Raw genomic sequence first — 26,428 nt, forward strand, 5'->3', positions numbered from 1 at the left:
GCCACCACAAGAACACCACCAACCCGACGCTACCACCAAAACACCACCAACACGATGCCACCACCAACCCAATGCCACCAACTGGCACCACCACCATCCTCAATATCATGGGTTCTTCGTGTGTGAAATTGGCATTTGGGTTCTTCGTGCCAATTTGAACCCGACGCCACTAAGGGACGCTCATTTGACGGGTTCTTGGGGTTCGAATTGGCATTTGGATTGCTTACTTTGGGGGATTTTAATGGTTTATATATTGACTAATTCGTGTGGGAAAATTATTTGGTTTTTCTGGGTTCAAGATCTAAGAAGAATTCTGTTTTCTAGGTAATTGATGGTGGTCGGTGTGTTGCTGCAATGGTGGTGATGGGGAGAGAAAGAAGATGCCGGTGGTGGTGGTGGTGGTGGTGGTTGATGCGTTCGGTTGAAAAGGTGGTTTTGGGGGTGGTTTAGAAGGGATGAGGGTTGGTTTAGGGGGTGGTTTCCAAGGGAGGGTATTGGTTTCGGTATTGGAGAGGGAAAATGGGGTTTTTTGGTGGGCGGGTTTGGGGGAGGGTGGTTTTTCGGTGGGCAGGTAGGGAGGGTGGTTTCCTGTGGGCAGGTTTGAGGGAGAGGTTTTCCGGTGGTGGTAGTGTAGTGGTGGGTGACAAGTGGCAGGTGGAAGATGGTGGGGCAGAAAGTTGTTGGGTAATTAGTTTAGGGTTTTATTAAGTTGCCTAATCTCTCTTTTAAGTGTGGTCCCCAACTTTCTCTCTCTAGATACCTTGGTCTGTGTGTCACTTCTCTATGTTGTACTTATTTAGAAACAGAAGAAATAATATATATATTCACCTTGCCGCCTTATTTTATATACATTTTCTATTTTTTTTAATTGCGCCACTTTCTTTTTATAGGCATTTATTTTTAATTTCATTATTTCCTATGATAAACTTTTCGGGACAAACTTATTATCCTCTCTTGATTTAGCCATCCAACCCTTTTAATTATCCAACCTATTCTTAGTAATTAAGGCCATTTATTTGCATTTTTCGCTCTCTCTCATCTTGTTTTTGTGCCCAAATTAAATGGTTCAACAAAAACTAGAGGAAGTAGGTCAAAAAATACCCTCCAAAAAATTTAAAAGTGACATTTACTAAATTATTGTGCAAAACATAATGTAGCATTTTAAAAGAAATGGAAGGGTGCTTTCCTTACCACTAGACTAAGGGCCTGTTCTCTTCGGCATAAAACAGCTGAACTGAACTGCATTGAACTAAACTGAATTGAATTGAACTGAATTGGATTGAACCGAACTGAATTGAAACTGAACTGAAATGAATAGTGATATGTGAGAATAAAAGTATTGTCAAGAGCTGAACTGAACTGAAAATAAGCTGGTGAGAACAGGCCCTAAGGACCTGTTCTTTTCGGCATAAAACAGCTGAACTAAAATGAATTGAACTGAATTGAACTAAACTTAATTGAACTGAACTGAACTGAAATGAATAGTGATATGTGAGAGTAAAAGTATTGTCAAGAGCTGAAATGAACTGAACTGATCTGATATGAACTGAACTGATTTGAATTGATCTGAACTGAAAATAAGCTAGGGAAAACAGGCCCTAAGTACTACTTGGTAATGGAAGGAATATATGGTAATTAGTAGGGAACCAAAAATATATTTTCTCCGTTTCTTAATAAGTGCAACATAGCGAAAGTGGGGGAATACCAAGGAATGTAGGGACCACAATAAAGTAGAGTAATTCAAGTGATGAAACAAAAAAGTTGTGGTCCCCTCTTATTTTTTGGTGGCATATTTGTAATAATATTGAACTTTTTTTACCATTTTAAGCTTCGTTGCACTTATTGTGACTATTTCAAATAAGGGAAATGTTGTATTTATTAAGAAACGGAGGTAGTAACTTATTGAATATACAATTTGAAAATTTGAAATAGATTTTGTTATGTTTACATCGAACATGATATGACTAGTATAGTTTTATGGATTATGGAGTACAGAACTCATAATACTGTAACAGCACTAGAGTGAATTTTTTAAAATTTTTATTCAGCATGAGTAATGGCGCGTTGACTGAGGAGTAGTAGTTATGTTTTCAGAGGAGAGAGACAGGAGATACAGATGTTTGATTTCCCGGTGGGTTTAAGAGAGGTTTATTAGGGTTTGGGTACAGGCCCACCAATCACTTTTCTTGTCCTATACTAACACTGTTTTTTGGGCTTCTGGCCCTATTTTACAGCCTATCTGCGAGGACTGAAATAATTGAGTCGTATACTCGTGTTAATATAACCACCTTTTACCTTTTTCTCTTTCTGCTTCTTCTTCTTTTTCTTTTCCTTTTTCTTTTTCTTTTTCTTTTTTTTTTCCAATTTTGTTGTCGAATTCATTAGTGTCTAAAGAAGGTAAGAACCAAATTCAAAGATAAAATAACTCTTGTTTATTACAATCCGACTTGCATGACCCAGTTCACATTAAAAATACTGTGGATAAGGTCCAAGCACATGACTCGCTATAAACTACTCATTCACTCCCATTTGCCAAAATTTGTGATTTTCTCTCTCTTCAATATTTCCACAATTCAAAGATTCTCCCGCTCTAAAACTTCTCCAAATTATTCTCTCTTCATTCAAATTATTTCTCAATTTCATACAAAACCTGAATTTACGTACATCACTTTCAGAATCAAATTATTATCCTTATTTTATTCAATAATTGTAACACTATATTAATTCGAAATTGATTCTTCAACAATTTCTAGTTCAATTGAACAACTATGTCAAGTTTATGGAAAATTCGAGTTTAATTGAGCAAATAGATCTCAATCAGAATATTGTAGCATGTAATATAGACGACTTAAATCGAAGCATTGAAGCACTCCACGACAAACAACATCACAATTCAATCCAAAACGAGCATCAAGATCCAATCGTGATAGTCCTCAATAATACACCAAGTTTTAAAGGTAACAACATCGAAGTCAATAATTTCATTCGTTTGATTAAGCAAAGCAGTAATACCATAAGTATCTGTAGAAAATGTTGAGTTGTTTCATGATCAGCTCGAAAATCAAGTTGACGAGCAATATGCTATAGTATCAACTGATGAATTTAATTCAGCTGTCATTCCAGGTAAGTTTAACAAACACACTATATCATTCATGAGAATGTATTGTGTCAGACGCGTCTGACCATAATATATGGTCAGACCGCTTCATGCAATTTTCAGTTGACACATTAATTCTTTCATTTAGCTCTATTTTTGTTTCATTTAGCTCTATTCTGGTTTCATTTAGCTCTATTTGTTTCATTTAGCTCTATTCTAGTTTCATTTAGTTTTGCTTTTTATATATTTTTAACTGAAACTCAAATACATCTAAATGAAACTCAAGAGAAACTAACTGAAACTTAAATACATCTAAATGAGACTGAAACTTATATACATCTACCTTCCTCGTGAAAACCCGCAACCCAGACCCCTCGAATTCTCTCTCGCATGTGCTCCTGCCTCGCCGACGTTCCCTTAAGCTCGCTGGTGTCCCAATCTCGCCGGAGGTTCTCTTTGCAGCCAATATTCCTCCATTTTTTTTCCTCGCTATTGTGTGTGATGCGTGGTGCTGCTTGCAAGCCACCACGCTGCTGTTGTTGGTTTGTCGCTGTTGTTGTTGATGTTCTTGCCGTCTCTTTCGTAGGAGCTTCCCTCTCCCCGCTCTTGTTGTTGTTGGTTGTCGTTGTTGTTGGTGATGGTCAGACCGTTTGATACAATACTTTCACATCATTCATATATTAATAATATGATAAATGGATACACTGTATCACACAGAAAGAAACTATAGAATATTAAAAAAAATTACGTACACTTAGCTTATGGATCAACATACTCCCTCCGGTCTTTATTAGTTTACCCCTTTCTTTTGTACAGAGTCTTAGGAGAAATAATGTTGTGGGTCATAGAAAGAAAGAGAAACTATTATTTTATATTAAAGCTGAATGTATGTGCGATGAAAAGTTAGTAGTCCCATTCCAAAAATAAAAACAAAAGAAAGGGGTAAACTAATAAGGGACATCCCAAAAAGGAATAGGGGTAAACTAATAAAGATTGGAGGGAGTAACATAGAATAATACACAAAATACACTATATTATAAATAGATACATTATATCAGACAGAAACACACTATAGCATATGTACAAAATATTAAACACAAAAATGAACTAGTACGCAAATACACTATATCACACACACATAGACTATATCATAAAAAGATAACAATATCAAACATAAACACATTATAGCATATGTACAAAATATTACATACTCTATGAAACACAAAAATGAACTAGTACACAAATACACTATATGACACACACATACACTATATCATAAATGGATACACTATATCAGACAAAAATATATTATTGCACATGTAGAAAATATTACATACACTATGAAACACAAAAATGAACTAGTACACAAATACACTATATCATAAATAGATACACTATATTAGACAAAAACACATATAGAAAATATTGCGTACGAAAACGCATTAGAGTACACAAATACATATACTATATCACACATAAAAACACTATATCATAAATAGATACACTATTGCAAAAGTGACAAAAATATCGCAATATTTTATAACAGGTTCAACTGAACAATCATTGAATAAATATGAAATTGGAGGAGTTTTAGTTGGTCAAGTAAGACCAAGATGATATACATGAGCTATATTGTCAACATGCTGCTATAGTAGGGTTTAGTGTTAGAAAATCCAAAAAAAAAGGGACATTAAAGCTGCATCAAAAGTACTATGTCTGCTCTCCTCAAGGAAAAAGGAATACTAAAAACAAAGAAAAATAGGGAGAGAATAATACAATATAATGATACAAGACAACAATTCAAACAAGAGAACACCTTAAAGAAACAGAGGACAAGAAGAGTTATGATTACAAGAACTGAATGTCTTGCTCTAATTAGAGCAAGGATGAACCGAGAAGGGGCACTATGAAGGACAATATGAGATAGTGCAACATGTTATAAAACACAATCATCCACTTACTAGAGAACCACTAAATTACCTTCAAAGATTTGAGCGTCAAATGAGTGATCCAAAGCAACAAACTATACAAGCTATGCTAGAGTGTGGATTGAGACTAATAAATTCATTCAGATACATGAGTACAAAAGCTGGTGGTGAAAATATATTGGGGCATTTCATGAAGGACCACTATAACTGCTGCTATAGACTCAAAATAAAAGCAATTGGGGGAAATGATTCACAAAATGTTGTTGCTAACCTTTATAAGAAGATGCAAACATATAGTAACTTCTTCTTTAGAGTAAAAATGAATGATGAAGGAAAGGTTTGCTGCTTGTTTTGGAGAGACTCTATGATGCTTGAGGACTACACAATCTTTGGAAATGTTATGGTTTTTGATACTACATATATGACAAACAAGTATAATATCATTTGTGCACCATTTGTAGGAATTAATAACCATTGGAAAAAACACAATGTTGCATGTGCATTTCTTATGGATGAGACAACATCATCCTTTGAATGAGTTTTTGAAACATTCAAAAAGTCAATGTGAGGTAAATGTCCAATAACTATATTCAGCAAGCAAGATATATACTGCAATTGCAGCAGGAATAAAGAAGGTATTGATTTTTATGTGAATTTCTACAACTTCTTTTATATACTATTGCAGGAGCAATAGATATTATTTAAAAACTAACTATATGAACTTATTGACAGGCTTTCCCAACCTCAAGATCCAGGCTATGTTTATGGTATTTGAATCAAAATGCAAATCAACGATATGGATTGGTGAAGGCAAATAGGGACTTCAAGAACATTTTTCACAAGTGTATGAGTAGTTGCATTCTAAAGACAGAATTTGAACAAACTTGAAGCACAATGGCCAAAAAATACGAACTAGAAGATGATGGTTGGTTCCAGAGATTGTATAGCTTAAAAGAAAAATGGTGTACATCATTTAGCAAAGATTTCTTCTTTGTCGGAATACTATCTTCACAGAGAAGTGAAAGCACAAATCATCTTGTTGGTTTTAAGGCAAACAAAACCACCAGTTTGACTGACATCTTTTCAATATTCCAAGAAACAGTAAAAAGGTGGAGAGACAGGATGAAAGGGGTGATTTTAATTGTACAAACGGAATACCAAAATCAAATCTCTACATGAGTCCACTATTAAAACATGCTGCTTTTATAGTACACACATACTCTTTTCCGAGATGTCGAGGAAGAATTCAAACATGTATTGATAAGTGCAATTGAAATAGTTGGTACACAAGGGAACACTCTGACATACAGAGTTTTCCCCAATGGCATTGATGCTTTTTCTCAACAAGTCTGTTATGTTCCCTATTTTGGAGTTTTGAATGATGACAAACCACATTGAACTATTATATTGCATGCATGTTTCTATTTACATGTGTAGGTGCCAAAGTACGAGTTCAATGGATAGATAGACGAAGCTAGTGAATCCAAGTCTAGAAGAATTGCATGAAGACCAAGATCAAGTTGTAGCTTTTAGGTCTTAGATGCAATCTAAGTGGTATAAAGGTTTTAATGCACTGCAAAGGTTTGAAACTAGAGAGATGAGGTAGTTGTGATGATGACAAAGAAACATCGGATACTTGTCAATACACAACTACAAGTAAAACTTGGTTGATTGGAACAATCTGGGAACAGACTCGAACCAGTCATCTAAGATTTACTTCATGCATTCGTATTTTAGGATAGTTTCTTTCCGCGTAAAATTGATTTTCAAAATACACGGATGCATGGTTTGTTATGCGAGCAAGATTTCTTAAGTATGGTAAGTGTGTCATATGATATTATACTGAGTATATTTCTTGGAATAATTTCCATACTTCCGAGGAAAGTATACTCTCATGATATCATGTAACACTTACTTACCAAAGGCTTATTTAAGAAGTTCTGCTAGCATTCAAACCTTAAGCTTTTGCACGATAATTTTTGAGCATTCTCTCAGCAAAAGTATTCTCTCTCAAGTTTCAAACCTAGCATAAACCCTAATACCACATAGATCTAAAACTACTCTCATTCTAAGCATATTAAGCTGTTTTGCTCGTGAGAGAAAAACTTGTTGTATTTGAGCATCCTGTGAGTTCAGGTTACTGAGGAAGTTGATCAGGGATCAACTTCATTTGAACCATCATAGTTGGTGGTTGAGTCGAACTTCCATAGGTGGAAGTTGGGGAATCATCTTATGCATAGGTGCATAAGTGATTGAGTGTAATTCTTTTGTTATTCTGAGTTGATTAATAAAAGTCTGAGTGAGTGGAGGACGTAGACTTATATGAAGTCGAACCTCGTTAAATCCTTGTGTTGTTTATTCATTGCTTTTATTTCCGCTGCTAGAGAACTGTTTCTTTACTGTTCTTACAATAATCGAAAAAGTTGCAACATTCGGACAAACACTCAATTCACCCCCCTTATGGAGTGTCTCTTGCACTTACAATTGGTATCAGAGCCTAACTTCTTGAAAGGGTAACGCCTAGAGAAGGAGGACATAATGACTACTCAAGAAATGACCAGTGGACCCGGAGGATCAAGGCTACCAAAGTTCAATGGAACTAACTATCCTTGGTGGAAGAATTGCATGAGAAATCTGATCATTGGCACAGACTATGAGTGCTGGATGATCATCAAGAATGAACCAAAGAAGGTGGCTAACAATTCAGATGGAACAGAGAAGAAGGAGAGTGAGTACACTACTACAGATCTGAAGACCTTCGAGAAGAATGCAAAGGCCATGTCTCTTCTTCAAAAAGGTATTGCTGATAATGAGGTAAGTCGTATATTAACATGCTCTACTGCTAAGGAAATATGGGAAACCTTAGAATTAGCCTATGAAGGCACTAGTGAAGTCAGGAGATCTAAAGTTGATATGCTTATGTCTAAATATGAAACTTTTGATATGAACTGAGATGAAAATATAAGCGATATGTTTACTCGTTTCATGACAATTATCAATGAACTTAAATCTCTTGGAAAAGAATTTACTAATGAAGATTTGGTGAGAAAGATCTTGAGAAGTTTGACAGGTAAATGGCTGCCCAAGGTGACTGCTATTAAGGAGGCTAAGTATCTAACGACCTTGTCCATAGAATAACTTATTGGGTCATTAATGACGCATGAGATGTTGGTGGAGTCAAAGGAGGAAAGCACAACAAAAAGTCGTGGGTTAGCTTTGAAGGGTGAGGAAAATGATGAAGATCTGGATGATATTAGTCTCATGGCTAAAAGGTTTGAGAGGAGTCTCAGAACGCAGTTCAAGGGGAAGTCTTGGAAGAACAAGGGCAACTTGAAGAAAACCAGTTCCAGCACTGGTTGCTTCAAATGTGGAGAAACTGGACACATGATCAAGGATTGTCCAGGATGGAAGAATGATAAAGGAGGACAGAGAGAGAAGAAAATGACTAAGAGGGTTATGCTAGCCGCCTGGGGTGATTCTGATTCAGGTGGTGAAAGCGAGGAAGATGAAGCCCTAATGTGTGTGATTGCTCTGATTGGAGACATAGACCAGAAGCAGACCAGTTTGGGAAAGAAAGGACACATGTGCCTCATGGCAGGAAGCAGCTCCTCCGACTAGGGATGGGCAAGGGTAGGGTCTGGGTCGGGTCCAGGTGGACCCTAGACCCGGACCCTAAATTTTTTGTAGACCCAGACCCGGACCCGGACCCTAAGGGTCTGAAAAAATTGGACCCAGACCCAGACCCTTAGGGTCTGGAGGGTCTAGAGGGTCTAGAGGGTCTGGAGGGTCCAGGCCTAAATTCTTTATTTTGCCAACTTTTCAGCATTATGAATATCAATAATCATCTGAAATTCGCATGAAACAAACACAAAAATTGAAAAAAATGAAACAAACACAAAAATTGAAAAAAGCGAAACAAACACAAACTTATAAACTGAAAAAAAACGAAACAAACACAATTCACAAACATATAAACTGAAAAAAAACGAAACAAACACAGACATACAAACTGGAAAAAAAACGAAACAAATATAACTTACATAAGAGTTCAGAATGGGTGTTTTGGTGTTTAATTTAGGTTTTAGTCTTTTAGAAAATAATTTATTTTTTAAAAATATAAAAATGTATATATTAAATAAGTTTAGGGTCTAAGGGTCGGGTCTGGGTCCAAAATTTCAAGACCTGGACCCGGACCCTAAAAAATTCACTTGGACCCAGACCTGGACTCGGACCCTTAGGGTCTGAAAAAGTTGGACCCAGACCCTTAAATTAGGGTCGGGTCCAACAGGGTCCAGGTAGGGTCCTGGACCCATGCCCATCCCTACTCCGACGAGGAACATGTAACTATTTCTAATATGCAAGAACAAATTAGATATTGTGATAGAGATGAGTTACTGGATTTTATTGATTCTGCTATAGAACAAAATGTTAAAGGTAATGCTGCTTATAAAGCTAACAAAAAGAAGTTGAGAGAAGTGACTCGAAACTTAGACCTAAGTGAGAGCCGGTCTGCTGAGCTTGAACTTATTTGTACAGAACTGAAAGAAAAAATTTCAGAGCTTGAAATAAGTTTGGATCAGAAAAATATTGAGCTTGAGATGCTAAGAAATCAATCAGATTTTTCAAAAACTGATTTTTATCAAAACATTGATAGAGGATTTAGTAAACTCAAGGAGGCTGAAGTTGAAGGTATAAACTTCGAGTTACTCAAACAGAAAAGCTCTACTTTAGAACATTTCGATTTAATTATGGCTCATAATGATCTGATTGATGATGTGGAAGAATTGTTCAATGAGTATGTGGATTTGAAAGCTTCTTTTGCTAGCACAAGTGGTCCTAGTGTTAATGTTGAAGACTTATGTTTGGAATATGAGGGTAAAATCTGTGATTTTCAATCCGAAATATACGAACTAAGAAAAGGCAAGAACATTGCGACCACTTCTGAATCAGATCCTGAATTGGTTTCAAAACTTAAGGATGAGCTCCATAGGGCAAAGTTGGATCTTGCCATTGCTGCAGAATTTAATGAAGCTCAACTTAAGAAACTTGAAACCAAGGAACGTTTGAGTGATTGTTTGAGACAGATGAACAGGCTGCTCGATGCTCAGAGTACCTTAAACTTTCTGACTTCACAACCTGGTAATCCTCAGAGGTTTGGATTAGGGTACTCTGGAACCAGCTCCCAACAGCCACCAGAGTTGGGAAGAGATGAGACTTGGATTTCTGAATTCAAGAGAGGTAAGTACGTGTTTGCAAAGGATATGCACGTGTGTACCTACTGCGGTAAGAATGGTCATATTATTAATACTTGTTGGACTAAGCAAAAACATGACAAAAGAAACCAGTCTCATTTTCACAATGTTCAATATCAGAAGGATCGCACACACAATTGGTCTAACAATGGAAAACATGATAAAACTAAGAAGACCAATGTAAAACAAATCTGGGTTAGAAAGGACAGAGTCAAACCAGTTGCAAAGAACAAGGAACCCAAGAAAGTCTGGGTTCCTAAAACTAAACCTTGATTTGTTTGTGCAGGTTAGAGTGAGAGCAAGGCCATACTGGTATTTGGACAGTGGTTGCTCGAGACACATGTCAGGAGATAAAAGTCAATTTTCTACTCGTAGCCTATGAAGGAGGAAGTGTCACCTTTGGAGACAATAGCAAAGGTTTGATTAAAGGTATAGGTAAAGTTGGTAAGACACTTTCTCAAGCGATTAATGATGTTTACTATGTAGAAGGTTTGAAACATAACCTCTTGAGCATTTCTCAACTATGTGACAAAGGAAACCATGTTGAATTTGAAACCAATCTTTGTCATATAGTCAACACTGAAACAAGGGAACTGGTCTGCAAGGGATTTCGACATAACAATGTTTACATAACATTTTTAAGTCAGATTCCAAAGACCAGTGCCACTTGTCTTGTGTTATAAAGGATGATCATTGGCTGTGGCATAAGAGACTTGGACATGTGAGTTTTTCTTTATTAAATAAACTGAGATCTCAAGATTGGTGACAGGTTTACCAACATCAAGTTTGCTGCAGATCATATTTGTCATGAATGTGCTAAATGTAAACATGTCAAGTCCTCTTTTCAGCCAAAGAAGTTTGTAAGCACAACTAGACCTTTCGAACTTGTACACATGGACTTGTGTGGGCCCATGCGCGTGCAAAGTCGAAGTGGTCATAGTTATGTTTGTGTTAGTTGATGATTATTCTCGTTTCATTGGACAATTTTTTGAAGTTTAAAAATGAAACTTTTGAAGAATTTGAAATTCTGGTAAAACAAGTCCAAAACAAGATTAGTCATCAACTGGTCTCTATCCGGTCTGATCATGGTTCTGAATTTGACAATGTCAGCTTCGTAACCTACTGTAATGATCATGGTGTATCTCACAATTTTTAATCCTAGAACTCCACAACAAAATGGAGTGGCTGAAAGGAAAAATCGCACTCTAGAAGAAATGGCAAGAACAATGCTTCTAGAGAGTGGTCTTCCTTGAAACTTCTGGGTTGAGGCTGTGAGTACTGCGTGTTATATCTTGAACAGAGTAATGTTGAGACGTTTACTGAAGAAAACACCTTATGAGCTCCTTAGGGGAAGAAAACCAAACATCACACATTTACTTATTTTTGGGTGCAAATGTTTTGTACACAACAATGGTAAATCAAGTTTGGACAAGTTTGACCCTAGGAGTCATGAGGCTGTTTTCGTTGGATACTCTTCACACAGCAAGGCATACAAAGTTTTAAATAAAAGAACCTTGTGTGTTGAAGAAAGTATCCATGTCCTGTTTGATGAAACTAACATGTTCAGCAAGCATGTGCAGGTTGAAGATGCTGATGAGTTCGAAATCGGTATGCTGAACTTTACATGAGCTAAGGATGGAGAAGGTGCTGAACCAGGCTCACCACACAACTCTCATAGAGAGGAAGAGTCTGGTCCAACACAGAATCAGGTAGCTCAAGAGGTAAGGGAAGCAGATAGTGACTCAGATGCTCATCCACATGAAGATGATGCAGATGAGACCCCTATGGAAACTGGTTCTCCTGCTCAAAACAACAATGAGATAGGGGGAACTAGTACAGGAATGGGTTCAACATTAGAAGGCACAAATGCAAACTTTGATATGAAATCTTTTAAGTACAAGTCCTCTCACCCCACTGATCTAATCATTAGTGACATTAACAAGAGGGTGCAGACAAGGAACTCTACTTTGCAATACTTTTGTGCATTCTAATCCTTCTTATCAAATGTTGAACCTACTGACTATAAGGTTGCTTTAACGGATCCAGATTGGGTTCTAGCCATGCAAGATGAACTCAATCAGTTTGAGAGAAATCAAGTATGGCATCTCGAACCCAGGACGGAGAATATGTCCGTTATTGGAACTAAATGGGTGTTCAGGATCAAATTGGACGATTCAAGAATTATAGTCAGAAACAAAGCTATGCTAGTGGTTCAAGGGTTTAATCAACAGGAAGGAATTGATTATGATGAACCCTTTGCTCCAGTAGCCAAGCTTGAAGCTATCAGGATATTAATTGCATTTGCTGCTCAAATGAATTTTAAACTTTTTCAAATGGATGTTAAGACAGCCTTTCTTAATGGCTATTTGAAAGAAGATGTTTATGTAAAGCAGCCCCCTGGATTTGAAGATAGTGATTTGCCAAATCATGTTTTTAAACTCGATAAAGCTCTCTATGGTCTCAAACAAGCTCCCAGAGCTTGGTATGAAAGACTTTCCAGTTTTCTTTTAGAAAATGGTTATAAGAGAGGATCAGTTGACAAGACACTATTCTTGAAAGAAAGGGGATCTTATCTGTTAGTGGTCCAAATATATGTTGATGATATTTTGTTTGGAGCTACTAATCCTGATTTGTGTAAAGAGTTTGCAGATTTGATGAAAAGCGAATTTGAGATGAGTATGATGGGAGAGCTTGGATTCTTCCTTGGTCTTTAAATCAAGCAAACCAAAGATGGAATCATGATCCATCCACAGAAATACCTCAAGGAGCTGATGAAGAGGTATGGTATGCAAGATAGCAAGTCTTATGAAACACCTATTCCAACTTCTACAAAATTGAGCCTTTATGAGAAGGGTAAGGATGTTTAGGGCACGCTATACAGAGGTATGATTGGCTCATTGCTTTACTTAACAGCCAGTAGGCCAGATATAGAATTTTCAGTAGGGTTGTGTGCGAGATTTCAAAGCAACCCTAAAGAATCTCACCTAAGGGCTGTTAAAAGGATTCTTAGGTATCTCAATGGTACTGATGATTTGTGTTTGTGGTATCCAAAGGGCAGCAGCATGAGCCTCATTGGATATACAGATGCTGACTTTGCTGGTTTTATTGTGGACAGGAAGAGTACTTCTGAATGACCCACTTCTTAGGTTCTTGTCTCATTTCATGGGGATCTAAAAAATAAAATTCTGTAGCATTATCCACAACTGAGTCTGAGTACATTGCTGCCGCTTCGTGCTGTGCTCAACTCTTGTGGATAAAGTCACAACTAAAGGATTTTGGGGTATGTTTCGGAAGTGTTCCGATTTTATGTGATAATACAAGTGCAATCGATATTTCGAAAAACCTGTCCGCATTCTAAAACCAAGCATATTGAGATAAGGCATCATTTTCTACGGGATAATGTTGAAAAGGTAATGTTGAGTTGGAGTTTTGCAGGTCAGAAGATCAATTGACTGGAATTTACAAAACCTTGAGCAGAGAAGTGTTCATCAAGTTTCGTACTTGTTGGGTATGATTATGATTAGACAATGAGCTCTTAGGTTTGACTTATCCCTTTGGTAGTCAAATGATGTCATTTGTGTATATATTTCTTCTGTACTTTTTTTTTTGCTTTTTAGGGCTTACAAATTCTTATGCGATGCTGAACTGATCATCTTAGTACTTGGTACTTAAGCATAAGTCTTAAAAGGGTAAGTTGGCACGACACAGTTGCAGACCACTTGGGAACCAGATTCTTGAGGCGGTTATCTCTGAATACTTGGTTTTTTTTCAAATTAGGAAAATAAATGAAGTGACGGTTGTAATTAAGGCAACTGCAGTTTGCGATGAACGGATATATCCGTTTGATTTTTTCTTTCTTACCTTCTTATATATATATTCTTGCATGTGATCATACTTTCCTTATTTCTCTCTCATTATGTTTGATCACAGATTTTCTTGATTTTGTTTTCTTTAGTTGCGTTCGTTCTTTCGATTTCTTGAAACACAAATTGTTCAAGTTTTCTTTTCTTGTTCTCAAGTGCTCACAACAGAGTAAATTCAGTCTCATCATGTCAAAAAGAAGGAGTTCAAGGTTGGTCGAAAAGAGGTTGAAGAATCTCCTGAAATTGAAACAAAGCAAGCAACGAAGTGGTTGATCCGATTGTAGAAGAGGAGATTGAAAAGAAGAAGAAGTACCTCTGATACGGAGGTCTTAAAGAAGCCAGCCACTGCAAAATCCATCACTACAAAATCAACACCAAAACCACCACAAAAGCATTACTTCCACATCAACCGCCAAACCCACCAAACCTGCTACACAAAATTACAAAGACACCACTCCAAAAAGCCTGTCCACCAAAATCAAAGGCTTCTTCCAAAACCGGTTGAGGAGTCTAAGCCAGAGGAGCCGGAGAAGATAGAGGAGTCAGAATCTGAAAAGGAGTCGGAGCCAGTGGGTGAGTCAGAACTGGAAAATCAGGAGTTGGAGCAAGAATAAGTTAAGAAGGAGGATGTTGTAGTTGAAAAGGCAAAGAAGGTTGCGCAAGAAACGCCATCAAAAGCGGTTAAGTCTGTTGAGAAGACGGTTACCAAACCCATTCCTCAAACCGCCAGTCAAAACAACCAAGTCCAAAATTTGTACCCCTACAATTTCACCCAAACCAGTGGAGAAATTAAAAAGGAAGGTAGATGCTGATGTTGAGGCGGAAGTTTATAAGAAGGAAGGGGTTAAGGCTGGTGGTAGCAAGGGCCCTAAGATCAAGACAGTTACCAGGAAAGAGTGCTGAATCTTCAAAAGGCAAGGAGATCATGGAGCATGAACCAGAAACAGAACGGTTCCCTGCTGACAAAAAGAGGAAGGTATCTGCTACTGCTGCTGCTAAGGGTTCTAAACCCAAGAAAAGTAAGTCTATTACCCCTGCACCTTTTATGATTTGAGGGATAGGTCTATACTGGTTGGGTTTTCTGTTGCAAAGAGTTGGGTTAATAAAAAATTCTTGCATGAGGTTAAGGAAGCCTAGATTTTCAGAAATGGTCTGTGTTATTTGCCAAAGAACTTGATGTGTTTATGCCTTTGGTTGAGGAATTTTATGAACACCTGCATACTAAGGACGATGGGTCCTACTTTGCTTTTGTTAAGGGCACTCCCATTAATTTGTCTGAGAAGAGTTTGGCTGACATTCTCAAAGTCCCCCACAAGGGACTGGATGAGTACTCAAGGGAGAACTGGCCCACAGTTAAAGGCCTCACAGCAGAACAGATCCAGATTCACTGGTCCTCCTGACCCTAAGCAGGGGTAGCTCATTGGCCATCTAAGGGAGCCAATCATGAGGATCTTTCATACCATAGCGTCAGAGATTGTGTTTCCCAGAGCACAGGGGCGCATGAGTGTTAGGTTGATGGACAGTGTTCTTATTTACTGTCTCATGGAACATATTCCAGTCAATCTCCCTGCTATGATTTGGGTCACATGATCTGCTGTGTGGAAAAGGCAAGCATGCACTGCCCTATGGAGGATGGCTGACCTTAGTGTTCACTTATTGGAAAATTCGTATGGTAGGAGACTATGGCACCATGTCTCACCTTACGAATCAGATTATCGGTCATGTCATATGCAGGTGGTGTTCTGAAAATGAAAAGTCAGCAAAGGGTGATGCTATTGGTGAAGGGACCAGTACGGAATCAGTTCAGGCTACTTATGCCTTGGTGAAGCAGTTGAGTGACCAGAATCAGATGATGCAGAATATGCTGAATAGTGTCACTCAGCTTTGCACTGCTCTTCAGGAATCCTACAAGAGAGTTGAGGTTCGCCTTGACAAGGCTGGTATTCAGGGTAGAGAGGATTCTGAGGAAAAGGATGAGTCATCCCATGCTGCTGGTGATGAAGATGATGAAGAGGAGGAGCAGAAGAGGAGGGAAGAGCAAGAAGAAGAGGAGGAGGAAGCACATGAAGAAGATGCTTCAGAGAACCTTGAGGAGGAAGAGGATGATGGGACTGAAAATGACTCTGGAGCTGATTTCTTACTATCTTTTGCTGCTAACCCCTCTTTTCTTAAACTTTCTATCTGGTTACCCCCCCCTTTCCAAATTACAAAAACAATAGCTCTTCTGTAATTTGGTCTACTGCTGGTCTGTAATAACTCTTAATTAGGACAAGTAGCTTTTGGTACTCTGCAGGAACTTTGGTAGCATCAGCATCCCTAGAATGCTGTTTGAGCTAACCTATTTGGCTTGAATTAGTAGTTATCTACTGCTTTTTTTATTTCCTTTCATTGTACCCTTGATTTATTTTGATGATGCCAAAAGGGGGAAGCAGGTGTGAAGTTCTGTGATCTTTTCCACCTAATCTTAGGGGAAGTAGATCTGGTGCTATAACTTGTGTGTGTTGCAGCAACTAGAACAAGGCTGAGTGCCTTGTTAGTGGTGACAGACCAGAAGTGGTTTGGATTTGAGTGTATTCAAAGCACTTTACTTCTTTTCACCCTAATGACTTAGAAATAAGTCTGAACACTACTGATGTTCTTCTTGCGGATGCATGTTTAAGTCTAAGAGCTCTGAGTCTAATCAGTATTTGCCTATGGTACTTAGAAACTCTTTCTTAAACTGCTGTCAGTTAGTTGTGAACTGGTGTACTTGTAAATGATGCTTAATCTGCAGGAACAGTACGAGACCAGTGCTTTGAGTTCTTATCTTAAGAATTCAATTTGATTGAAAAATTCCCAAAACTAATGATATTATTTGCAGGGGGAACTTCAGGGTTTGTCATCATCAAAAAGGGGGAATTTGTTATGTTCCCTATTTTGAGTTTTGAATGATGACAAACCACATTGAACTATTATATTGCATGCATGTTTCTTTTACATGTGTAGGTGCCAAAGTACGAGTTCAATGGATAGAAAGACGAAGCTAGTGAAGCCAAGTCTTGAAGAATTGCATGAAGACCAAGATCAAGTTGTAGCTTTTAGGTCTTAGATGCAATGTAAGTGGTATAAAGGTTTTAATGCACTATAAAGGTTTGAAACTAGAGAGATGAGGTAGTTGTGGATGACAAGAAACATCGGATACTTGTCATACACAACTACAAGTAAAACTTGGTTGATTGGAACAATCTGGGAACAGATCTGAACCAGTCCTCTAAGATTTACTTCATGCATTCGTATTTTAGGAAAGTTTCTTTCCGCGTAAAATTTATTTTCAAAATACACGGATGCATGGTTTGTATGCGAGCAAGATTTCTTAAGTATGGTAAGTGTGTTATATGATATTATACTGAGTATATTTTCCTTGGAATAATTTCCATACTTCCGAGGAAAGTATACTCTCATAATATCATGTAACACTTACTTACCAAAGGCTTATTTAAGAAGTTATGCTAGCATTCAAACCTTAAGCTTTTGCACGATAATTTTTGAGATCTCTCAGCAAAAGTATTCTCTCTCAAGTTTCAAAACCTAGCATAAACCCTAATACCACATAGATCTAAAACTACTCTCATTCTAAGCATATTAGGCTGTTTTGCTCGTGAGAGAAAAACTTGTTGTATTTGAGCATCCTGTGAGTTCAGGTTGCTGAGGAAGTTGATCAGGGATCAACTTCATTTGAAGCATCATAGTTGATGTTTGAGTCGAACTTCCATAGGTGGAAGTTGGGGAATCATCTTGTGCATAGGTGCATAAGTGATTGAGTGTAATTCTTTTGTTATTCTGAGTTGATTAATAAAAGAATGAGTGAGTGGAGTACCTAGACTTATATGAAGTCGAACCTCGTTAAATCCTTATGTTGTTTATTCATTGCTTTTATTTCCGCTGCTAGAGAATTGTTTCTTTACTGTTCTTACAATAATCGAAAAAGTTGCAACATTCGGACAAACACTCAATTCACCCCCCTCTTGAGTGTCTCTTGCACTTACAAAGTCTCCTTCAATTACCTAGAGAAGACAATTGAGTGGATGCAGAAATTTTGAAGAATCAGGTTCGTTGTGTTTTCATGCCATAAGAGTTCTACACTTGCATTCTGTCCAAAAAAATACCAGAGAAATACGTATCATCAAGGTGTACAAGATTTGCAAAAAAAGAAGTTTGGGAGAAATTTGATAATGAAAAGAGAAAAAACAGAGAAATAAACAGCTTCACACCATGGAGACTACACATGATAAGGAGGTACTCCCTCTGTTTTTTTTTATCATTTCTACTTTGACTTTGCACGTTTGCCAATGCACGTTTTAAAACTTAAATATCTTTCATTATATATTAGTAAAAATTATAACGATTGAATTTTAATAAAGTACTAATTGAGACGAATCAAACAAGACCCCACATGACTATGTTTTTTTTTTTATAAATTGAGAACATTTGAGAAGATTCTCTCTATGCATGAATAGTGTCAAGATTCTAAGTGAGAAAGATAAAAAAAAACAGAGGGAGTATGTAATTAAGTTGTGCAATTTTAGTTTATAGAGTATTAACAAATAATAATACACTATATCATCTTAAAAGATACTATATTACAGATAAATATATTATATGATAAACACACACTATATGAATTAACATTGTTGCAACACAATAACATAAACAAATACACTATATGATATATAAACACACTATATCACATAGAAATTTAAATCCACTATATATTTGTGTAATACTATATCAACTGTAAAAATTGTAGCACACAAAAATACACTATATCATAAACAAAACTACTATATGATCTATAAACACGGTATAGCAAATAGTAACCTACTATATATTTGTCTACTTAATACTACAGTTATTTCACCAAATACCCCTGACAGAAAATTTTTTATTCACCAGATACCCCGACTTTTTTCAAAATTCACAAAATACCCATGACTTTTTAAAAAATTCTCCACATACCCCCGATTTTTTTAAAAAATGACACAAGCTGCCCTTAATGACTAATGACGGTTAACTCCGTTAGTCATTAGCATTAATTAAACCCTTAAAATCCTAACTAACTCTAAAAAACCTAACTAACCCTAACTAACTATAAAAATCCTAACTAACCCTAACCCCCTCTCTCCCCCTAACCCACAAGCCCCCAACCCACCACCCCCAACAACCCGATCCGCCTCATCTCTCTTCTTTTATCAATGTGGAACACTCACATGTGTTGTGCGCTATACATCATAGCTTCAACAGATTCCCAGTGTGTTTCGTAAGATGGGGCAACTTGACTCGTAGATCTACGATAATTAATGAGTACTACCCAAATTATAAAGTGGGTACCTTATATGAGCAATTATGCCCAAGACTTAAATATAATATATTGAGTTTCAATAGTATTCCCTCCGGTTTTTATTAGTTCACCCGTATCATTTTTGGGATGTCACTTATTAGTTTACCCATTTTTTTTGTTTCTATTATTGGAATGGGAACACTAACTTTCCATCACACATGCATTCAACTTTAATATAAAATAATACTCTTTCTTTCTATATCACACAACATCATTTCTCCAAAAACTCCGTACAAAAAAAACGGATAGAATAATAAAGATCGGAGGGAGTATATTGTAACTAATATGTTGATTTTGAATATTATAATTTTGATGGTTTTCAATATTATTAATTCCGGTGTGTAACTTATATTAGTGCATATAGAGGTCCTTTTTATCGATCTTTCTTTGTTTCTCTCGTCTCCTAAATTCTTATGTCATGTTTTCAATGTTGGAAACATTACACAACGGAGGAGGTATATTAAAATATAGGAGGAAGAAGAGAAAAATATCTTTAAACAAACCTTGTTGTAATACAAAGAAGGAAATTTTTTTAATAAAAATTGAAAATCATTTTGGCTGGAAAAATTTGCTCCAAAGTAACACGAATCATTATTGATATCTTTTAGTAGATAATATATGATATATTGAAGTTTTTTTTATCTTATCTCCTTTTCTAATCCATTTAGAATCTATATTTTTCAATCTAATTGACTTACATCTCAAACGTCACTACTATCATGTCCCATCAAAGAAAAAAAAATATAAGTGTTTCTATTAAAAATAAGTGTGTCAATGATCAAAGCGTGTTGTAATTGCTAGTGAATCAAATCTCAAGAAGGTAGATCACTTGTAATACAATTAAGACTAAGGGCCTGTTCTCTTCGGCATGAAACAGCTGAACTGAACTGAACTGATCTGATTTGAATTGAACTGAACTGATCTGAACTGATCTGAACTGAACTGAATTGAACTGAACTGAACTGAACTGAACTGAATAGTGATATGTGAGAGTAAAAGTATTGTCAAGAGCTGAACTGAACTGGTCTGAACTGAACTGATCTGAACTGAACTGAACTGAACTGAACTGAATTGAATTGAACTGAACAGATCTGAACTGAACAGATCTGAACTGAACTGAATTGAACTGAACTGAACTGAACTGAATTGAACTGAACTGAAAATAAGCTGGGGAGAACCAGCCCTAACTTGGTAGTTGTCCAAGCAAACTCTCTTCGATGCTTAAGTTAGACACACTAGCTTATATGCACGCTATGCGTGCGAAATCTGTCTAATATAATTAATCAGGTTTTTTTAAAAAAAAAAATTTTTCCAAAATTTAGTTGAAAGGGGAGTAACGAACTGTGTTGTAAATTTTCACTTTTTTTTAAAAAATAATAATAATTAGGTAGGTACGTCCTTTTTTTTCTCCAGAAAATACACTCTCACCAAATAACTGTAAAAGATTCGAGGCCCTCAATTAAATTCAACTACGCTAGGCCCCATCTGAAGGGCAAGAAGGGAAATTAAGTTAGCAAACCACATGGGTTAGCATCAATGGTTAGGGAATGATCGGGGAACGACAACTCTTCAAGAGCGATATCTAATAGTGGGGCTCAAATTGGCAAAGGAGGTGGCAAGAGAATTAGAGAAAATAGGATTTATACATATCAAACTAATTAAAAAAAAATATCTACATCTCAATGCAAAATACTATACTGAATTTGCATTAGCGTTTATTTTGACATCTCACAAAAATTTTGGTAACAGAACTCAGTCAAATTGGTTCTAAAATAGAGTCACTTGGTACCAAAATGTAGTCATTGTGGTACCAATACCAAAGTAATTCCTATTTGGTACCAAAATAACTCCTATTTGGGACAAAAGTAACTCATATTTGATACCAAAGTATATGTTTAATACCAAATAACTCTATTTAGTACCAATTTAATTCAACTTTAATACCAAAGTTTTTTTTTTTTTTTTTTTTTGAAATGCCATTACTAACACTTTCTCACATATCTCAAATGTAACATATCCTAATGTAAAATTAATAAAGAAATATCTACTTAAATAATCCAAGTATTTATTATTGTCTTTATGTGAAATGCATTTTGAAACATAAAACATATGATTGAACTAATATGTAGTTGTTGGGTTAGATGGACGATGTATCAATATAAGTCATTAAGTTGATTCAATATAGCTATATTCTATTTAAACTAGTCATATTTGATTTCAACTGATTTTGAAACTAAAAAATCTAATTGAAGTAGAATAAGTTGTTGCCAGATGAGATTAATGAACATACCATTGTAAGTCGATAAACTAATTTAAGATAACAATCATTTATTTAAGTTTAAGAGTCTGTAAGTTAAATTCATTTCATAACTAAAACATCTAATTCAATTGATGCAAGTTGTAACGGGATGAGATATAAGAAATGTATCATCAACCAGTGACTTATAATAATAAACATAAATTATAAGAAGTTACTATCAACTCAATGAAATTTATATATATAGTTATATCGTTACATAATAAGTTCGCTTAAATTGATATAATCTAACTATTACATAATTGGGTGACAGTTGTATATGTAACACTATAAGAAGTATAGCTTGATAAGCAAAATATATGTATCCTATAACACATCAATATAATTATATTGTTATACTATAATTCACGTAAATGACTATGATCAAAACATTAATTAAGCAAACAATAGTTGTTTAAGTAATCCAAATATAGTTTCAAAAATAATGAACGTATATCAATATAGCTAGTATAACTATTTACTAGTTAGCATTTGTGCTCATTACATTATAAGGATTGAAGATAATTTTTCTAAGTATATATTTATATGATTGGTTTATTTGTTTTATGATATGAATCTTTGTTATTCCTAATTAATTTATTATGAACCCAAAAGAGGGCTTATTAGTTATTACAATAACCTTATATGTTATATTATAATTAATATATAATGTTTACTGTCTTCTCTTAACTTTGTACATATGTTACTATATTTTTATACTAAACGAATGTGTCAATGGTAGTTGATAGCCTAATTAAGATAACAATACAATATTTGAGTTAATCGTCTTTATAAGAAATGTATTTTGAAACAAAAAACATCTACTTGAGCTATATGTCTTAACTTTGTATATAATGACTTTAACTTTGTATATAATGACTATAAACAAACTATTTTATCAGTAGACTTAAATACTTTAGTACGATATAATAATATTGGAATCATTCTAACTAATACATGATTGATTATTAACGAGTATAGACTCTTAATATGTTCTAATAGCATAACTAACGATAATAATAATGAGTATTATATATTAACTACGAATATACGATCAATTAGTGGATATGAGATTACTATTATAAATAATTATATTATTATTCGAAAAATGGAGTCATAAGGTATGAGATTTAGGGTTTAGGGATGTGAAACATGAAGATTAGTTGTCATGAATAATAATTTGGTAGGATTATTTGTTTTCTAAGGCAAAATCCAAAATCATTTAATGGGCAAAATCTAAACCGTTAGATCATTATAATCAAGGGTACACAAGAAAATAACACAAAGCACACGGATCATGAATATTAACCGTTGGATACATGTCATAAAACAAACTGAACCATTAGATCCCCTCCTACCCCATCACCTTCTCCCATCTCTCCTCTAAACCTAAAAAATCCTATTTCTTTATGTTCAGTCGCTGCTCTTTCCATTGTGGTGCTCCTTCCTTCCTTTCTCTGTCCTTGCCGGAATTCGGCCGCCACCACCACCCTTCCTCCCTTTTTCGATGTTCCTCAGTCACCATATCTATCGCGAGCGCTTAAAAAATGAAGGAAGCAAACCAAATCACCTCAAGACGATTACCAGCACAGAAGAAGACATCCCTCGAGTTGACAGAAGAAGACCATTGTAAAATGCACCAAGATCAAACCAAATCACCTACATAAGTCTGACATGATTGCCAGCACAGTCTGAACCTGATTTCCAAATCAAAACTCGAGAGTAACCCAGAGAAATCGACATCTTCAACTTCAATGTGTTTCAAGGGATGTCTCCAACATTTTGCTTTGTCCCTCAAAGCCTTTAAGAACAACTACAAAACAAAGATAAATATTTAACCTTGCAGATCTTTCAGGGTAATTTATCGATCTCATAATCGTTTGTCCCTCAATCGCCACCCTCATCCTCGCTTGTCCCTCCTCGAAGGCTGTCCACAATCTCTCATCCTCGCTCGTCGCTCGTCGAAGAACCAACACCTAAAGTCACTGTGTTTTTTGCACCCTCTCGTCTTCGCCGTCGTTAAGCTACAATTTTTCGAAGTCGAAGCTCCGGTCAAGTTAGGGTTTTGGATCTCTAATTTTATTTTAATTCTTGAATGATTTCTGATTTTTATTTTTGTAGTTGTTTTTGTTAGATCTCTAATTTGTAGTCGTTAAGCTACAGTTTTGGATCTCTAATTTGTAGTCGTTAAGCTACAGTTTTTGTTAGTTGTTTTTGTCAAATGTATAAAGCTGTGAATTTTTCCTTGAATTATTTTTGTAATTACTCATATCAGTCATGTTTTTCTTTGATAATTAGTTTATATATTCTTAATTTATTTCAATATATGAACAATTTCTTTTCCTTACTTTAACTACATTCACTTGATTCAGATGGCTGTAGTTTTATGATGAATTAATTTGGTATAACAGAGACATCAAATTTTTTTTTCGTTGTGAGTAATGTTTTTGTTAATGGTATGCTGTTGAATTTGAAGCATGAGAGATATTCCTGATTCTTTGTCAACTTCATTCCTCTTCTCATAATGTATTTGATGTAATGGACGTTTATAAATTACAATGTTATGTTTCATTTAAAACGAAATGAAGAAAATATATCAATTATTACATAATTTTTTATATGTATCAATTGCAACATTTTAAAAGATATTGTATTTTGAATTAATTTATAATATTATATTATCTCGATTCAATTGTCTAATTTTGTTCTTCAATCAAACAAGCTAAGTTTTTAATTATATGTTGTGTAATAATTAAACTATAGTATTTTATGGAAGCATTTGCTTTATGCAAAGCAGCAAGTAAATTAATAAGACGACATTAGTACGTAAGTACTAAGAAACTAATAGTTGAAAAGCGATCAAATAATCTTATCCCTAGTTACAAATTTGACACCTACTAAAATTGCATCAAAGATTTGGATAAGCAAAAAATGTTATGTACTAAAATTACATCAAAGATTTGGATAAGCAAAAAAATGTTAATATACTTTGTATATACATACATCATACATGTTGACGTTGTGACTTTAATAACATACATTAATAAATGTCAAATTAAAACAAGAGTGTAATGTACACAAATAATTCAAAAATAAATGAAAATAAAATATAAACCAATACATGATATTGAAAGTGTAACCCTCAAATAGTCAAATTAAATGTAATTTAATTTTTTATTTAATTAATTATTAAAAGTAAGCAAATTTATAAATTAACATATTTAAATGATTTTGTAGATATAAAACAAATAATTGAATTTTTACAATATCTTGTTGATTACGGTCGGGTTCTGGTTTGAAAGCAGATCTGTCTGAACAGGTCAGGATATAATCTTGCCAAGTGCCGGTCAAGTTTCGGTCAGGTCTGGGGACTGACCCTCACAGTAGTCACAGGTCGAACCAGGTTCAAGTCAGGTCAGAATCAGGTTGATCCAGCGGTCAGATCTGTTTCTGACACCACTATTTACGACCAAACCTTATGCAGTTCGGTTAAAAACAGTTTGATTCAGTTCGGTTAAAAACAGTTTTATTCAGTTTGATTCAGTTCAGTTAACAACAGTTTGATTCAGTTCAGTTAAAAACAGTTTCATTCAGTTTGATTCAGTTCAGTTAAAAACAGTTTGAAACAGTTTTCAGTTAAATTCAGTTCATTTTCAGTTCAGTTCAGTTCAGTTTAAATCGGTTTTTCGTCCAGTTAATTTCAGTTTGGTATGTTTTCGGTTGAGTTTCAGTTCAGTTAATTGCAGTTTACTTTAATCTGATTGACTTATCGGTTTTTAACTTTTCAGTTATGGGTCAATTCAGTTCAGTTTATTCAGTTCAGTTGATCAACCGTTTGCAGTTTAACCATCAGTTTTCAACCAAACTGACAGCACTAGGTGTGGTGTATTTGTTTTTTATTTTTTGGTTTTCTAATAATTTATTTAGTTAATGTCTGTTTTTCAGTTTTTTTTGTTTCTTAGAGGAATTTGTTGTAATTTGCATAAAATAGTGAGGTTAAAAAAGTATTTTAATATTCTGGTTTCCTACCCCTCTTCCCATATAGAATAGAGATACTAGCTTTATATGCACGATATGCGTGCGAAATTTGTCTAATATAATTAATCGGTTTTTTTGGTTAACTTTTTTCCAAAATTTAGTTGAAAGGGGAGAAACGAACTATGTTATAAATTTTCACTTTTTTATATTTGTTATAATAATTAGGTAGGTACATCCTCTTTTTTCTATCTTTTAGTATCATAGAACAGAGATAGTAATGAAGAAGGAGATAGTGTGTTGGATTTAGCATTGGCATATGACTTGGGTATAATGAATACTTGGTTCCAAAAAACACACTCTCACCAAATAACTGTAAAAGATTCGAGGCCCCCAATTAAATTCACCTATGCTAGGCCCCATCTAAAGGGCAAGAAGGGAAATTCAGTTAGCAAACCACATGGGTTAGCATCAATGGTTAGGGAATGATCGGGGAACGACAACTCTTCAAGAGCAATATCTAATAGTGGGGCTCAAATGGGCAAAGGAGGTGGCAAGAGAATTAGAGAAAATAGGATTTATACGCATCAAACTAAAACTAAATATATACATCTCAATGCAAAATACTAAACTGAATTTG

General features: G+C 35.4%; 1 protein-coding gene across 1 annotated transcript; it reads left to right on the forward strand.

The window, feature by feature from the left end:
* The first annotated feature begins 14,945 nt into the window (after positions 1-14,945).
* Positions 14,946-24,338, forward strand: LOC130589467 (uncharacterized). The gene is made up of 4 exons (XM_057390734.1): positions 14,946-15,116; positions 15,397-15,530; positions 15,875-16,324; positions 24,290-24,338. Exons 1-4 carry the CDS (start codon positions 14,946-14,948, stop codon positions 24,336-24,338), a joined length of 804 nt encoding a protein of 267 aa, XP_057246717.1.
* The last annotated feature ends 2,090 nt before the right edge of the window (positions 24,339-26,428 follow it).

The sequence above is a fragment of the Beta vulgaris genome, chromosome 7, assembly GCF_026745355.1.
Source record: "Beta vulgaris subsp. vulgaris cultivar EL10 chromosome 7, EL10.2, whole genome shotgun sequence".
In the NCBI taxonomy this organism is placed as follows: Eukaryota; Viridiplantae; Streptophyta; class Magnoliopsida; order Caryophyllales; family Amaranthaceae; genus Beta; species Beta vulgaris.

Coding starts and splice junctions, on each gene's coding strand:
- LOC130589467 (XM_057390734.1), top strand. CDS start 14,946: ATGCTGATGTTGAGGCGGAAGTTTATAAGAAGGAAGGGGTTAAGGCTG. Junction 15,531..15,874: donor GAACAGATCCAGATTCACTG/GTCCTCCTGACC, acceptor TGTCATATGCAG/GTGGTGTTCTGAAAATGAAA. Junction 16,325..24,289: donor TTTCTTAAACTTTCTATCTG/GTTACCCCCCCC, acceptor TTGAATTTGAAG/CATGAGAGATATTCCTGATT.